Source organism: Scyliorhinus torazame, chromosome 4 (assembly GCF_047496885.1).
Source record: "Scyliorhinus torazame isolate Kashiwa2021f chromosome 4, sScyTor2.1, whole genome shotgun sequence".
Lineage (NCBI taxonomy): Eukaryota > Metazoa > Chordata > Chondrichthyes > Carcharhiniformes > Scyliorhinidae > Scyliorhinus > Scyliorhinus torazame.
In genome coordinates this window covers 66,990,660-67,008,184 of record NC_092710.1, presented here as the reverse complement: position 1 = coordinate 67,008,184, position 17,525 = coordinate 66,990,660, and the positions used below count along the sequence as shown (strand labels likewise).

Below are 17,525 nucleotides of genomic sequence, written 5' to 3'. Positions count from 1 at the left end.
TAGATAAATCATTGCATTTGTTTAAAGTAAATATTGACAGATTTCTAAATGAAAATGAAATAATGGGATATGAGATAGTGTGAGGAAAACGCATCAAAATAAGTGTGAGGAAAACGCATCAAAATAGATGATCAACCATCACATTGTATGGCAGAACAGGCCCAATGAGCTGAATGGCCTAATCCTGCTTCAATGTCATCAGTAACCTTTTCCTCACCTTTTAATAGAGTGCTGACTTGTCGTTGCTCACCCCAGGTCCTGTTGCTGCTGCTGATGCCAAAAGGAGTTTTGTTCTGTGTGTTGGAGCACAAGTTGTAACTTGATATCCTGCTTTGCTTCATTGGTAAACTAGTTTACATCTCCATAGCAACCTGGATTATAGCCCAGTTCTTGGCTTTCCCTTTTATATGAACCTGACTCCTGAGCAACCCCAAATCAGGAATTCCAGTGGCCCCTCTTTTCAGGATACTTTCTCATTTCACTTTAGATTTAAACAGAATCACACAAATGCAAGCTGTTTGCCAAGTCACAGAAGTAACAAAATGCATTGGATTTTAGAAAGTGTTTGACAAAGTGCCACATAAAAAGCTGATCAACAAAATTAAGCTTCCTGGAATGTGAATGTCAGTGCCTTATTGGATATACATTGGCTGAAGGACAATGCAATAATTTTGGGAGACGCAAGCTAAAAGGCAAAGCAGGTTTATTTGCAAACATAAATAAAGCAGCAGCCGAGGCATGCAAAACAAATGTCCTAGTCCGAGACTATTGGGAACTGCCGGTCCGTGTCTGGGGGGGTCAATATTTAAGATCCTGCTGGTGAGCACCTATTAGGCAAGACCACGCCAGCTCACCATTGGAACTCATATTCTACAAAGCCCACATGGAGATCAATCAGCGATCCTCTGTGGTCTTTGTGAGGGTGATAACATCCTTCCCCCTCAGTCTGCCTCATCTCCTTTACTCCCACAGCAATGCGGCTTTTTCTGCCATTTGGTGCCAGGCCCCAAGTCTGTGGCAGGTGCAGCCAGATCGGAGGGCATGGGCAGACTGGGACATCCGCTTCGTCGACAAATGCCTGAGGATTATGGAAGTGAGCTCATCCTCCAGAGGCAAATCCTCGGAGACCGAGTCCCCACTGTCGAGGCAGATGACCCTAAGGTCCCCCATGAGCTGAGACCCTGTGCTGGAGATGGCGATTGGTGTTGGGACATAGTGTCCACTAGAGTGGGCTCCCTACTCAGGTGGCCCAGATGCTTTTTCACCGTCTTTCCTTGGATGTTGACCGTATAGGAGACAGTTCCTGTCGTCTTCAACACGACTCCAGGGAACCAACTCGAACTGTTCCCGAAGTTTTGTATGTATACAGCATCTCCTGTTTTAAATGTTTTCTCGGGCCTCCTGGTGTCGTAGTTCCTCTTTTGGCTCTCCTGCTTGGACTTTGCCTTCCCCTCCAAATTAGGGAGAAAGCAGGCTCAGCCCTCCTACGAAATCTTCGCCCCATTAGTAATTCTGCCAGGGTGACTCCCGTTGTGGTGTGAGACGTGATTCTGCCATCAAACCGGAATCGAGCCAACCGTGTGTCCATGCAACCCACTGTCTGTTTCTTCATCCCATTCTTGAATGTCTGTACTGCCTGCTCTGCCAGACTTTGGACAACGGGTGGTATGGCGCCATCTGGATGTGCTTGATGCCGTTTGACTTCAAGAACGGCAGGAACTCCCCACTGGCAAAGGCAGTACTATTATCCGATACTAGGACCTCTAGTATGCCGTGTGTACAAAAACCTTGCCGGAGTTTTTGATTTTTGCATGAGAAGTCGTGGAGGATATGTGGGATACACTTCGAATGGACTTTAACCGTAATAAGGAAATTGACCCTGAGAATGGACCAGCGAAGTATCCATGCATCCGTACATGGTCTTCCTGGCCCTTTTCATGGGTGTAAGGAGGCAGATGGTGAGAGTCTCTGGTTCTCCTGGCAAAAGGAGCAATTCTTCACCAAGTCCTCTATCGGCATCGAGCCTGTGTCACCAAACATAGCTCCTTGCGAACATCTTCATCTTAGATAACCCGGGGTGACCAATGTACCCAAAGGATAATACCATCTTCAACACTTAGTTCTCGTATTTTCTTGAGGAAAGGCTTCATGGCGTACATGGAGTGTCCTCAGATTCCACCACTGAGGATCATATGGCACAACTTGGAAATATGTGTCCTTCTGGGTCGAAGCTTTAGCCTGTTTAACAGATACTGACAAGATATCTAAATTTTAAAGTCATGATGACTTCTTCCAACACCAGCAAAGGGGCTATGCTCGTGGGCAGTAGGAGTCTACTCAAGCATCCTGGTTCGCAATATGCACTCCGGGGCAGTGCTTGAGGGAGTATTCATACGCTGCCAGTAATAAGGCCCAGTTGTGCATTCGAGACAAAGCGATGGTGGGGATTGCTTTACCTTCTTTGCAAAGGCCAGTAAAGGCTTGTGGCCTATTATGATTCAAGATGCCAGTCTTAGACGTATTGGTGGACTTTTTCACACCAAAGATAACAGCCCAACCTTTCCTTTTCAGCCTGTAAATAACACCATTCGGCGTCTTAGATGCGTATGCAATGAGTTTCTCCATGCCATCATCTCATTGATGTCAGAGGACTGCACAGTAATTAGCACGGCTGCCTCACAACACCAGGGACCCGGGTTCAATTCCGACCTTAGGTAACCGTCTGTGTGGAGTTTGCACATGTAAGCGTGGGTTTCCTCCGGTTTCTTCTTACTGTCTAGAGATGTGCAGGTTAGTTGATTGGCCATGCTAAATTGCCAAAATTATCCAAAAAGATTCGTTGGAGTTACGAGATTAGGGTGGGGGTGTGGGTCTAGATTGGGCACTCCTTCAGAGTGTCGGTACAGTCTTGATGGGCTGAATGGCCTCCTTCTGTACTGTAGGTATTCTATGACTTCTAAATGTCCGAGCCCGGGATTGTCTGGATCGGCCCGTCCAGGTCTTGGGGTCGATGTTTAAGGCGTTGCTCGTGAGCCCATAGTAGTCGGCCCCCTGGCTGCTTAACATCGGAACTCAATATTCTACAAAGCCCATGGGGAGATCAATCAGTGAGGTCTTCGTGAAGTTTATAACATACAGAAAATTGAGTGATGCTAAAAGATTGCTTTTCATTTGAAATAATTCAAGTCTTGCACACCTGGCGTTCTACAAGATCCAATGCGAGAACCATTGCATTTTTTGTAAAATTTCAAAATATTCGGATGGGTTCAATCTTGGAGATATGGCTGACTGTGAGGTTCATATAAGTCGGCTGCAACAGAACAAAATAGGCCTGTAGGCTTGTGGCAGTTGAATCCAATATATGGAAGGAAAGTGGAGCGTAATTTTAAGCCGATGGGATTTTACTGTCCCGCCAAGTCATTGGACTTTTGAGTGGCTTGCTGCTTTTTACAGCCACACTCCCACCGCGATGGAGCCACCCGTAATGTATTTTGTCAGGAGGACCAGGAAGAGGAAATATAGACTTATTGGCACAGTTTAAACAGTGTTCAGGAACAGAGGGACTTTGGACGCTCTGCACAGATCTGTGAAGGTGGTGTTGCTCTTTTCTTTATCTAGTGTGTGTTTAACCCGTATATGGTGGACAAATGATCACACAGGTTGTTTAGTAGAATAATTGTTTATTAATATAAACAAGGTTAATTACTTCATCAATCACGGTAAGCACGGTAAGACAATGGTTAGCACTGTTGCTTCACAGCACCAGGATCCCAGGTTCGATTCCCGGCTTGGGTCACTCTCTGTGTAGATTCTGCATGTTCTCCTCGTGTCTGCGTGGGTTTCCTCCAGGTGCTCCGGTTTCCTCTCATAGTCCAAAGATCTGCAGGTTAGGTTGATTGGCCAAGCTAAATTGCCCTTGGTGCCCGAAAAAAAAAGGTTAGGTGGGGTTACGGGGATAGGGTGGAGCTGTAGGGATAGGGTGGAGGTGTGGGATTAGGTAGGGTGCTCTTTCCAAGGGCCGGTGCAGACTCGGTGGGCCAAATGGTGGCCTCCTGCACTGTAAATTCTATGATTCTATGAATCACTCGTTCATGCACATCGGACTACAAACTAATACACTTAAAAACGACCTTAACTTAACTTCCAGGTGACTGGCAAGTACAGAGCAGATATGGCCTAATCCGAGATCTGGTAGTTTGGCAGTCCTGGAGTTCTTGTTGCTGGTTGTTTGTGTCCTCTGTTTTGGTCCCTCTGTGAATGGTGTGTATGGTGCACTTCTTGGCTGGTGATGGATTCACCGTTGTTGTCGAAGCTGCAGTCGCGAGCTGTAGTCAAGAGAGCGCTGTAGTCGAGAGAGAGCTTCTAATGTTGTGCAGCGCCTTTTAACCTGCTTGGATTTCTATGCCCCTTTTGTGGGTGTTCTTTGGTTCGTTGTTAATCAATTGATCATCACCTTGATCGATCAAGTCCAAACAGGGGCTGCCCCATCAATTTTGGGGTGGGCACTCAGTGGCCATGCCTGGAAGTGTTGGGAGTGTTGGTAAACAATGTGATTGATAGTTCTATTGTTCCTGGGATGAATTTAAAGACCTTTCTCCTGTGTTAGTTTCTACATATGTCTGAGCTGTAGCTTTTGTATATTTGTAAGTCTGTGCTCAGTCTTGGCCAAATTTCCCATCACTCTTTGCGGGAGGCCATTTTAGATGACTACAGTGGCAGACCATGCTGAGAGAGCAAAGCAAATGGGATCTTACACTTTATAAATGGAGTAATTGAGTGCAATGGAAGGGAAGTTGTGTTGATGTTTTTCTAAAGCTCGAGTTTGGCCAATTCATGTGGTGTACAAGATTATGTTGCGTTTAGAAACAGAAGTTTAAAAAAAAAAAGCTGTTCCCATTTGCTGAAAGTACAAGGACTAGGAAACAGATTTAAGGAATGTAAGGAATAACATTTTTATGCAGGAACATTTTTCCCTTGGGGAGAAGAGGGCTGACTGGATGAAATAGCATAGACCTGATGAACTGAATGGTCTCCTTCTCTTCAGTAATGTCTCTCTGACTCTACCTTGACAAATTGAAACATCAATCCGATCACCCCTGAACCTTCTCTTCTCCATTGAAGAGATTCCCAATTTATACAATCATCAAATTGTTCTCTTCTGTTGCTTTGGTAACTTTTTGTGTTGATATAAGGAGGAGTACACATGATATCCTGGTGTATTCATGCCCAAAATTTACATAGTGCCCAGCATCGTATGGGTGTGTGTGTGTGTGGGGTCGGGGGGGGGTGGGGTGGGGGTGCATAAGCCATAGATGTGCTGGGGAATCCCCCTTCGGATGTAAGGTTTGCACGGCAATTGCCCGGAAGTGCAATTTCTCCTGGACTATTGCTCTGCGCTGCGAACCATCCAAAAAATGCAATGTAAATCGTAAACTTTGGGTGGGTCCGACTGGATCATACCAATAGTTATCCAGAAAAAAACAGAAGAATTAAAACCTCTTCCAATTCTGAAAACTATTGTACAGACCAAAACTGACCCCCACCACTCCCTGATGCCCCTGGCTGCACGTTCGCACATTGGTTAGCACTGCTGAGGTAATTGAATGTCTGTTCACCAATGGTGGTTCCTGTATCTACCTCCATCTCTTAAGGAATGCCAGTTCACTTAATCTTGTTGGGGTTACTTTGGTTGTGACAATGCAGTTACCTGCATTGTCCCTTCATCTGGAGGCTGATATACCTGTAAGTAATGGGCCTGAGTTGGCTTTTGCTTCTTGCCTGAGTGGTACATATATTGCTAATTCCAGCCTTGCATAAATTGAGTTATTCTGCAAAATTTACAACAGTCCAACAGCAGACACTTGCATTCCTGTATCATGCTGTTGTTTCTTAGACTGCCAAGGCATCCCTGAAGAACATTAGATCGATAATAGGGGATGCACGCAGGCGCCTTCGCCTGAATTGGAGGCTGCTTTAAGCGTGCGATCCCGCCCCTCAACCTGTCCGGTGTCCCTTGAAGTTCCTGAGCCCTTTTAGCGGTGTTCTCCAGGAAACAGGCAATCTCAAAGGCCTTTTTCAGGTCTAGGTTGGGCTCAGCCCGAAATTTATTTTGGGTTTGATATTCGGATCAGAGTGACTTCGCACTAGTCCTACGCGATTGTCAACAGTTTTGGAGTTGGGGACCGCTGGACATGTTGGACATTTTATGATGCTAAACGTCGGGACCCCACACTCAGTCAGGAGGATTACCTTCTGGTTTTCCTCCCCTTCAATGCTGTTGGCTCGAAAGAAATAGCACATGCACTGAGCAGACTGGTCCCAGTATTCTATGGTTGCGTCGTATGGCTTAATTTTACCAAAGAAGGACATTTTCGAGTTCTTTTTCTTCGTGGAGTTGTTTTCTTTGCTTTAAAGGCTACTCAGAATCCCGTTCTTGCTCTTTGTTGCCAATGTAATGACTCCTGCAGAGGCCAAGTTAGGCCAAAAGAAAGGTTTAGTCTTGAATAGAAAAGAAGCCATGGCCTACAATGCTATTGTCCCAACTCTAGACAATCGCGACTCTGGTCCGTTCTGGGTCACAGTATTTAAGTTCTCGTGATGAGCTCCTATTGGGCTGGTCACCGGCCACTCAATAGGGTACTTGTACTCCACGAACCCCACGGGAGGTCAGTCAATGAGCCCCAGTGATCTTCGTAGGGTTTATAACACTGTGCATCTATGTGAATGCTCAGAGTATAATAAATAAGATTGGGGAATTATAGGCGCAGATTGTGTTGTGGCATTAACAGAGACCTGGCTCAAGGGAGGGCAGGACGTGCTAAATATTCCTGGGGACAAGGTGTTCAGAAAAGATAGGAAAGGAGGAGTGTTGGTATTAGTTTAGGAGAGCATTGTAGTGCAGGAGAAAGAGAATGTTCCAGAGTTTGCAAGGACAAAATCAATTTTGCTAGACCTAAGAAACAAATATGGTGCAATTAGATTGCTCGGTGTAGTCCATAGACCATCAATTAGTGAGAATGATGTAGATGAACGAATCTGCAGGGAAGTTATAGAGAGATGCAAACATTATACAGTAGTTATAATGGGCTATTTTAATTACCCGAACGCAAGCTGGGACAGTAGTGTAAAAAGGTGGAGAGGGGCAAATTGTGTTTCAGAAAACTTTCTACAGTGGCATGTGCCCTGTCCAACAAGAAAGGATCCACTGTTAGACCTGGTTCTTGGAAATGAGGTGGGCCAAGTAAAGTGTCAATGTGGAACATTTAGCAGACCATGATCATTGTTTCGTAAGGTTCAGCACAATGATAGAAAAGGATAACAAGAAATCCAGAGTAAACATAATTAACTGGGGGAGAGCTGACTTCAATAGCATGAACGGAGATGGGCAGGTTAGACTGGAACAAAAGGTTGCCGGGAAAACTGCCGCTGAACACTGGGCTACCTCCAAAACAGAAATGGTCTGGGCACAGTCAAGGTATATTCCTTTAAATGGGAAAGGGAGGGCAAACAAATTTAGTGATTCCTAGATGGAAAAGGAGATAGAAATTAAAGAAGAAGAGATGTGCTCATGATAGATAAAAAATACAGATGAGAACCAAGAGGGACGTGGAAGGTTCAGAGTGGAACTGAAAAAGCACATTAGAGGAACAAAGAGAGTTTTTGAGAAAAACGTAACAGAGCTAACCGAGGGGATTCCCAAAGACGTCTATTGGCAGATAGTAAAAGGGTGGTTAATGGAGGAATTGGGCCGATAGGAATCTAAAAGGAAATTTACAATGGAGTCACAAGGCATGGTTAATGTAATAAATTAATACTTTGCTGCCATCTTTACCAAGGAGGTAGATGCTACCCAGGCCAGGGAGACAGACATGGTAAGTTTACATCGAAGGATTCCAAATTTATAAGGAGGAAGTGCGGAATAGACAGTTGGTACTTAAAATTGGCAAGTCACCGTGGACATGATGAGATGCATCCAAGGATATTGAAGGATGTGGGAATGGAAATTGCAGGGGCCCTGGCCATAATTTTCTAGTCTCGACACAAGGGAGGTGCCAGAGGATTGGAAAACTGCAAATGTTACACCCTTGTTCAGGAAAGATTGAAGCCCCAGCAATTAACAAACTAGTTATTTCCAGCAGTATTTTGATTATTTTAACTTAGTTTAATCACAGGTGGGGAAGCTTTAAGAAACAATTATTTGGGACAGAATGAGGAGTCATGGAAAATGTGGGTTGATCAGGAAAGCGAGTATGGATTTCTGAAGGGGAAATTGTGTTTATCTAACTTGCTGGAGTTTTTGGAGGAGGTAACAGGGCAATAAAGATGATACTGTTGATCAGGTGTACATGGACATTCAATAGGCATTTGAAACAATGCTGCACAACAGATTTGTGAGAAAAGTTATTGCTCCTGGACTAAAGGGACAGTAGCAATTTGGATGCAAAATTGGCTGAATAATAGGAAGCAGAGGGTAATGGTCAATGGACATTTTTCGTGCTAGAGGAAGGTTTGTAGCGGTGTCCCCCCAGGGGTTGATATTGGAACTCTTGCTTTTCCTGATATATATTAATGATCTAGATCATGGTGTGCAGCTTATTCAAAACTTGCAGGTGTTGTAAACTGTGAAAGTGTACAGCGTAGAACATCAAAAGGACGAGTTGGTGTATTTGTAGATTCATGCATCCCCCACAGTGCAGAAGGAAGCCATTCGGTCCATCGAGTCTGTACCAACCCTCTGAAAAAGCATCCTACTAAGACTCACTCCCCCACCCTATCCCTGGAACTCCACCTAATCTGCACATCTTTGGACACTAAGGGGCAATTTTAGCTTGGCCAATCCACCTAACTGCACATCTTTGAATTATGGGAGGAAACTGGAGGAAACCCACGCACACAAGGGGAGAACGTGCAAGCAAACCCCACACAGACAGTAACCCAAAGCTGGAATTGAACCCGGGTCCCTGGTGCTGTGAGGCAGCAGTGTTAACCACTATGCCACTATGAGTAGGCAGAGAGATGGCAGATTAAGCACAATGCAGTGTAATGTATTTTGGTAGGAAGAACATAGAGAGGAGATATAAATTGAGGGGTAAAATTCTTTAAACAGGGTGCAGGAGTAGAGGGGTTTGGGTGGATATGGACCTAGATCAAGGATACAATTGCAGGTTGGTGGGGCGGGCCGGAATCCGTTGGTGAGACCATTGGAGAAAGGTTATGCTCCTACAAACCACGACTGGGAAATCTTTCAACATAAGGGGTCATCCATTTAATTTCGAAAAATAAATAAATTTAGAATACCCAATTATTTTTTTTCCCAATTAAGGGGCAATTTAGCGTGGCCAATCCACCGACCCTGCGTATCTTTGGGTTGTTGGGGTGAGACCCACGCAGACATGGGGAGAATGTGCAAACTCCACACGGACAGTGACCCAAGGCCGGAATGGAACCTGAGTCCTCAGCGCTTTAGGCAGCAGTGCTAACCACTGTGCCACGTGCCGCCCTTGGGTCATCCATTTAAGGCAGAGATGGGAATACATTTTTTTCTCTCAGCGTGGTGAAACTTTGGAACTCATGTCCTCAAAAGGCAGTGGAAGCAGAGTCTTTGAATGTTTTCAAGGCAGAGGTGGATAGAGTCTTGATAAACAAGGGGTCTGGAAGGTAATCGTGGCTGGTCGGTTTTATGGTGGAACAGGTGCAAGTAGCCTACTGCCACTCCTAATTTGTATGGTCGCATGTTCATAAAATTCAACCCCCAAGTTCTAGTTTGGTCATTCCTGCTGATGTGTCCTGCTTTGCAATGGGTGCATTGTCTGATTCTGCCTCAGTGAAAAGCTGAAGCACAGATTTTAGTAATCGTAAGCCGGTGATGAAAATCTGTTTTTTAATATAAATTTAGAGAAGCCAATTATTTTTTTTTTCCAATTAATAGGCAATTTAGCATGGCCAAACTCCCGACTACACATGACTCATTTCTGCGAATGTGTTTCTACTTAACAAGGATTCACACAAACAGATCTACAAAGTAATCTCACAGGGAACAGAGATTGAATTGTTCGCATTTTCATCAATGCCTGATTCTTCTTTTTTTTAAAATAAATATATTTATTAAAGTTTTTTAACACAATTTTTCTCCCTTACAAACAATAACCCTCCCCCCGTAACAAAACAAAACAACAAAATAAAAACAAGACATCGCGCAGAGCAAGATATATATATGGCAAAATTGTATATTTACACAGCTTTGTACACTGGCCCTCACCCATACGTGCCAGTTTCCCCAACCCTTCATTTTATCTCTTGCTCATCCACCCTCCCATGCAGTCCCCCCTCCCCCCCCCCCCCCCCCCCCCCCAGGACATCCCCTCCACCCCCACCCCCGCCCCCCCGCCAAGGTTGCTGCTGCTGCTGACCGACCTTCCTCTAACGCTCCGCGAGATAGTCTAGGACCGGTTGCCACCGCCTGTAGAACCCCTGCGCACACCCTCTCAAGGCAAACTTAATCTTCTCCAACTTTATGAACCCAGCCATATCATTTATCCAGGCCTCCAGGCTGGGGGGCTTCGCCTCCTTCCACATTAACAAGATCCTTCGCCGGGCTACTAGGGACGCAAAGGCCAGAATGCCGGCCTCTTTCGCCACCTGCACTCCCGGTTCGTCCACTACTCCAAATATTGCTAGCCCCCAGCTTGGCTTGACCCGGACTTTCACCACCTGAGATATTGCTCCCGCCACTCCCCTCCAGAACCCCTCCAGTGCCGGGCATGACCAAAACATATGGACATGGTTCGCCGGGCTCCCTGAGCACCTTCCACATCTGTCCTCTACCCCAAAGAACCTACTCAACCTCGCCCCCTCAAGTGCGCTCTGTGGACCACCTTAAATTGTATCAGGCTGAGCCTGGCACACGAGGAGGAGGAATTAACCCTACCTAGGGCATGAGCCCACAGACCTTCCTCGATCTCCTCCCCCAGCTCCTCCCCCCATTTACCCTTCAACTCTTCTACCAGCGTTTCCCCCTCTTCTTTCAATTCCTGGTGTATTTCCGACATCTTGCCCTCCCCGACCCATACACCCGAGATCACCCTATCTTGAACTTCTTGTGCCGGGAGCAACGGGAATTCCCTCACCTGTCGCCTCACAAAAGCCCTCACCTGCATATATCTAAAGGCATTTCCCGGGGGTAACTCGAACTTCTCCTCCAGTGCCCCTAGGCTCGCCAACGTCCCGTCGATGAACAGGTCCCCCATTCTTCCGCCCGATGCCAGCTTTGGAACCCTCCGTCCATCAACCCCGGGACAAACCGGTGGTTACCCCGATCGGGGACCACACCGATGCTCCCATTGCACCCCAGTGCCGTCTCCACTGGCCCCAGATCCTTAGCGTTGCCGCCACCACTAGGCTCGTGGTATACTTTGTCTGCGAGAGCGGCAGCGGTGCCGTCACCAACGCCCCCAGGCTCGTTCCTTTACAGGATGTCGTCTCCATCCTCTTCCATGCCGCCCCCCTCTCCCTCCATAACCCACTTGCGGATCATCGCCACATTTGCTGCCCAGTAGTAGCTCCCCAGGTTTGGCAGCGCCAACCCACCTCGGTCCCTACTGCGTTCCAGGAACACTCTCCTTACTCTCGGGGTCTTTTTCGCCCACACAAACCCCATAATACTCCTGCCTACTCTCTTAAAAAAGGCCTTAGTGATCACGATGGGAAGGCACTGAAACACAAACAGAAACCTCGGAAGGACCACCATTTTGACCGACTGCACTCTACCCGCCAGCGAGAGCGGTAACATGTCCCATCTTTTGAAATCCTCCTCCATTTGCTTCACCAACCTCGTCAGATTCAGTTTATGTAGGGTCCCCCAACTCCTGGCTATCTGGATCCCCAGATACCTAAAGCTCCCCTCCGCCCTCCTCAGTGCAGCGGTAGGTCCCCTATCCCTCTTTCTTGGTCCCCCGCCTGTAATACAAAGAGCTCACTCTTCCCTACATTGAGCTATAGCCCGAAAACTCCCCAAACTCCCTTAGAGTCTGCATGATCTCCACCATCTTCTCCATTGGATCCGCCACGTACAGCAACAGGTCATCCGCATATAGCGACACCCGATGCTCTTCTCCCCCTCGGACCACCCCCCTCCATTTATTAGACTCCCTCAATGACATGGCCAATGGTTCGATCGCCAATGCGAACAACAGGGGGGACAGGGGGCACCCCTGCCTCGTCCCTCGGTACAGTCGAAAGTACTCCGACCTCCGCCGGTTCGTCACTACACTCGCCATCAGGGCTCTGTAAAGGAGCTTAACCCAATTGATAAACCCTACACCGAACCCAAACCTACGCAGCACCTTCCAGAGGTACTCCCACTCTACTCGGTCAAAGGCCTTCTCCGCGTCCATAGCTGCCACTATCTCCGCCTCTCCCTTCTCCGATGGCATCATTATCACGTTTAAGAGCCGCCGCACATTGGTGTTTAGTTGCCTGCCCTTTACAAATCCCGCCTGGTCCTTGTGGATTACCCCCGGGACACAGTCCTCGATCCTCGTGGCCAGCACATTTGCCAGCAACTTTGCATCCACATTGAGGAGCGAGATCGTCCTGTACGATCCACATTGCAGTGGGTCCTTGTCCCGCTTTAGGATCAAAGAAATTGTCGCTTCCGACATTGTCGGGGGCAGGGTCCCCTCCTCTCTTGCCTCATTAAAGGTCCTCACCAGTAGCGGGGCCAACAGGTCTGCGTGCTTCCTGTAGAACTCCACCGGGAATCCGTCCGGTCCCGGGGCCTTCCCCGCCTGCATGCTCCCCAAACCCTTGCTCAGCTCCTCCAACCCAATTGGTGCCCCCAAACCAGCCACCTCTTGCTCCTCCACCCTCGGGAATCTCAGCTGGTCTAGGAATCGTCTCATCCCCTCTTCCCCCGCTGGGGGCTGGGATCTGTACAGCTCTTCATAAAAGGCCTTGAATACCTCGTTTATTTTCGTCGCACTCCGAACCGTGGCTCCCCTTCCATCTTTGACTCCCCCTATTTCCCTTGCTGCCGTCCTCTTACGGAGCTGGTGTGCCAGCATCCGGCTAGCCTTTTCCCCATACTCGTAGGTCGCCCCCTGCGCTTTCCTCCACTGTGCCTCCGCCTTCCCTGTGGTCAAAAGGTCAAACTCCGTCTGGAGCCGTCGTCTTTCCCCAAGTAATCTTTCCTCCGGGCCCTCTGCGTATCTCCTGTCCACCCTCAAAATCTCCCCCACTAACCTCTCCCTTTCCATACCCTCTGTCTTCTCCCTATGAGCCCGAATGGAAATGAGCTCTCCCCTGATCACCGCCTTCAACGCCTCCCATACCACCCCCACCCGCACCTCCCCGTTGTCGTTGGCCTCCAAGTACCTTTCGATACACCCCCTCACCTTCCCACACACCACCTCATCCGCCAGCAGTCCCACATCCAGCCGCCACAATGGGCGTTGGTCCCTCTCCTCTCCCAGCTCCAGTTCCACCCAGTGCGGGGCATGGTCCGAAACGGCTATAGCCGAATACTCCGTCCCCTCCACCCTCGGGATGAGCGCCCTACGCAGAACAAAGAAATCTATCCGGGAGTAGGCTCTGTGTACATGGGAGAAGAAAGAAAATTCCCTGGCCTGCGGCCTTGCAAACCGCCATGGGTCCTCTCCCCTCATCTGATCCATAAACCCCCTAAGTACCTTGGCTGCCCCCGGCCTCTTTCCAGTCCTTGATTTGGAGCGGTCCAGTGCTGGATCCAACACTGTATTGAAGTCCCCTCCCATTATCAGGCCTCCTATCTCCAGGTCCGGAATGCGCCCCAATATGCGTGGGCCAAAGGGCCTGTACTGCGCTGTATCGTTCCATGTTTTATGCCCTTCATGAATCCTGCTCATCCCAGTTCGGGGCGTATATGTTTACCAACACCACCCACGGCCCTTGCAGCCTACCGCTCACCATTACATATCGCGCTCCATTGTCCACTACAATAGTCTTGGCCTCAAATGACACCCGCTTTCCCACCAATATTGCCACCCCTCTATTCTTCGCGTCCAGTCCCGAGTGGAATACCTGTCCCACCCATCCCTTTCTTAACCTGACCTGGTCCGCCACCTTCAGATGTGTCTCTTGGAGCATGGCCACGTCCGTCTTCAGTCCCTTTAAGTGCGCGAACACTCGAGCCCTCTTCACCGGTCCATTCAGGCCCCTCACATTCCACGATATCAGCCGGATTGGGTGGCTCTCACCCGCCCCCCCCCCCCACGCCCCGCCGACTAGCCATCTCCTTTTCTGGGCCAGTCCCGTGTCCACGCCTCCCTCACCCTCCAGTCCCCCAGAGGGGGGACCCCCGTCCCGACCACCTCTTCTGTGTCCCATTCCCTTTTGGCCAGTGCAGCAGCAACCCCCCCCCCCTCCTCTCCCCCCCCGCTAGACCCCTGTCTAACTTTTTTGCTCCCCCCATGTCACTCCCATAAGTCAGCTGACGCATGCTGACCCCGGCTTCCCCCGCCGTCCCATTGACCTCCCCGCGTGGGAGTCTCCCAATCCATATGCATTCCTTCGTTCCCCTTCCCGCCTTTCTTCCCGCGCGCGGGAAAAAACCCCGCGCTTTCCAAAGCCCGCTCCGCCCCCTCTGGCACAGCTCCTGTCGCGGCCTTGTCTCGCTCCCCCAGCCCATGTAACATTTCCTGCGCGTGATTGACCCCCTATATACAACAACCATCACACATCAAACCTCAAACATCCCCCCTACCCTCACAAACCCTCAGTTAGAGTCCAACTTTTCGGCTTGTACAAAGGTCCACGCCTCCTCAGGCGTTTCAAAGTAATAGTGTTGGCCCTTGTATGTGACCCACAGTCACGCTGGCTGCAGCATTCCGAATTTCACTTCTTTCCGGTACAACGCCGCTTTGGCCCGGTTGAAACCCGCTCTCCGCTTTGCAACCTCCGTGCTCCAGTCCGGGTATATTCGGATCTCTGCATTGTCCCACTTACTGCTCCGCTCCTTCTTGGCTCATCTCAGGACCCACTCTCTGTCCGTGAACCGGTGGAACCTCACCACCATCGCCCTTGGCGGCTCATTTGCCTGGGGTTTCTTCGCCAGCACCCGATGTGCCCCGTCCAACTCCAGCGGCCTCGAAGGGGCCTTCGTGCCCATCATCGTCTTGAGCATCGTGCTCGCGTATGCCCCGGCATCAGCCCCCTCCACTCCCTCAGGGAGACCCAGGTTTCGCAGATTCTTTCTCCTCGACCTGTTCTCCAGGTCTTCGAGTCTTCCCGCCCACCTCTTGTGTAGCGCCTCGTTCTGCTCCACTCTCACCGCCAGGCCCACGAGCTCGTTCTCGTTTTGACTGACTCTTTACTGTACCTCCTGGATCTTAGCTTCGTGGACCTTCTGGGTTATCCCGAGTCCTTCAGTTGCCGAAAGCATAGGCGCCAACATCTCCTTGCGCATCTCCTCGCGCTGCTCCTCGAAGCAGCGCTTCATGAACTCCTGCAACTCCCCTTTGTCCCTGGCCGCCGCCATTTTGTTTTCTTTCCCTCGCTTCTCCCGTTGCTCCAGTGCCGCTCCTTTGGCCGTTACATTACTGGTCCGTTTCATAGAAGTTGGCAGTGTTTGCTTCACCAGTCTGCCCCAAAAAGTCTATGGAAACTCCTGAAAGAGGTCTGAGAGTCAGTTCCAGACGGGAGCTGCCGAATGCGCGACCTACTCCTCCATGGCCGCCACCAGAAGCCTCGTCCCCGCCTCTTCAATAGTCTTGGTAGATCCTTTCACAGTTGTTCCCTCTGCTGCTAGAATTCACCTTTGATAGAGTCAAGTCAGATTGCAGCTTTAAGCTTGCCCTTCCCCGCCTGCATGCTGGAAGAGGCCTCTGTCTATTGCTGCAGCTCAAGCCAAATCCTTCACTGTTTCTGCCGGGTCTGGCAGCCAAAAGACACAACATTCCTGGGGGACACCGTCAGGGGAATGCTGCAGTCTTCTTCCCACACCGGGAAATGTCAAACAAATGCCGTGGCGGCCCTGTAAAAGAGCCCAAAAGTCCGTTCCAAGCGGGAGCTGCCGAATATGCGACCTAGCTCTGCATAGCTGCACCCGGAAGTCCAATGCCTGATTCTTCTGACCTGTCAATCAACAGTAATTGTTTTAATAAATCGATGGTGATTTCCCAGCCAGTTTTTGAACGGCGTGCCTCAGTTCAGAGTTGTTCCTTTCCTGACAGTTGAGCTCTTATTCGCTGCTGTTTTATTTCTGAGTAAATCAAAGTGTGACAACCGAAAGAAAATAAATGTGTGAAATATATGGATTAATCAGTAATAAGGGCCGGGATTCTCCCCTACCCGGTGGGGCGGGGAGTCCCGGCGGGATGGAGTGGCGGGAACCACTCCGGCGTCGGGCCGCCCCAAAGGTGCGGATTTCTCCGCACATAGGGGCCAAGCTCTCACCTTGAAGGGCTAGGCCCGCGCCGGAGTGGTTGGCGCGCCGCCGGCCGGTGGGAAAGGGCTTTGGCGACACGCCAGCCGAACTGAAAAGACTTCGCCGGCTGGCGGAAGTCCGCGCATGCGTGGGAGCGTCAGCGGCTGCTGACGTCATCCCCGTGCATGCGCGAGGGGAGGGGTGTCTCTTGCGCGTCGGCCATGGTGAAGGCTGTGGCCGAGGCGGAGGGAAAAGAGTGCCCCCACGACACAGGCCCGCCCGCGGATCGGTGGGCCCCCATCGTGGGCCAGGCCACTGTGGGGGCACCCCCCGGGGCCAGATCGCCCTGCGCCCCCCCTAGTACACCGTGCCCGCCCACGCCACCTAGTCCCGCCGGTAAGAGAGGTGGTTTGATTCTCGCCGGCGGGACAGGCATTCCAGCAGCGGGACTTCGGCACATCGCGGGCCAGAGAATCGCCGGCGGGGGGGGGGGGCGCCAACCGGCGCGGTGCAATTTCCGCCCCCGCCAAATATCCGGTGCCGGAAAATTCAGCAACAGACGGGGGCGGCATTCATGCCAGCCCCCCGCGATTCTCCGACCCGGCGGGGGGTCGGAGAATCCCGCCCCTGATGTCACATTGGACATTGAAGGCATGGAAAACAGATCCCACTAAAATGACTGTAGATCCTCAAAGATTCCTCACCGAGAACTTTTCTGCTTTCTGTTTTCGCACCATCAAATTTATTTGAAGATTGAATCACAATATTTACAGAATATTCAGCCATGTTCACTATGTATCAGTACCAGGTCCAATGACTGCTATTAGAGCTCGACTGGGAAGTTCAGTCACTGAGCAGATCCTTTCCTTCTCATTCTCAGTGTTTATCTTGTACTCTGCTCCTCAGTATCTTCATTATTACTCTTTATAGAAAGTCACTGAGCTCTTGGAGAAGGGAAACCGGGTGGATAGTTCCAAACTTCTCCTAAATCTGGTGATGGAGAAAGGATCGCGGGCCCGAAGGAAAATGTGGGAATCCTTCGTGAAAATCCGCCATGGAGTACCAAAGTTGGATAAAATACTGAAAGAAATACAGGAATTCGGTACGGTAAAATTACACACTGAAT

The 17,525-nt window shown here is 49.7% G+C and overlaps 1 protein-coding gene across 2 annotated transcripts in view; it reads left to right on the top strand.

Annotated features, from left to right (window-relative positions):
• Window positions 1-17,525, top strand: part of LOC140410278 (NACHT, LRR and PYD domains-containing protein 3-like) — a 169,051-nt gene that overhangs the window by 74,038 nt on the left and 77,488 nt on the right. For both annotated transcript variants that reach the window (XM_072498239.1, XM_072498240.1), the window contains one exon: window positions 17,330-17,501. In XM_072498239.1, coding sequence (XP_072354340.1) covers window positions 17,330-17,501 — 172 coding nt within the window. The remainder of the gene's footprint in view (window positions 1-17,329; window positions 17,502-17,525) is intronic.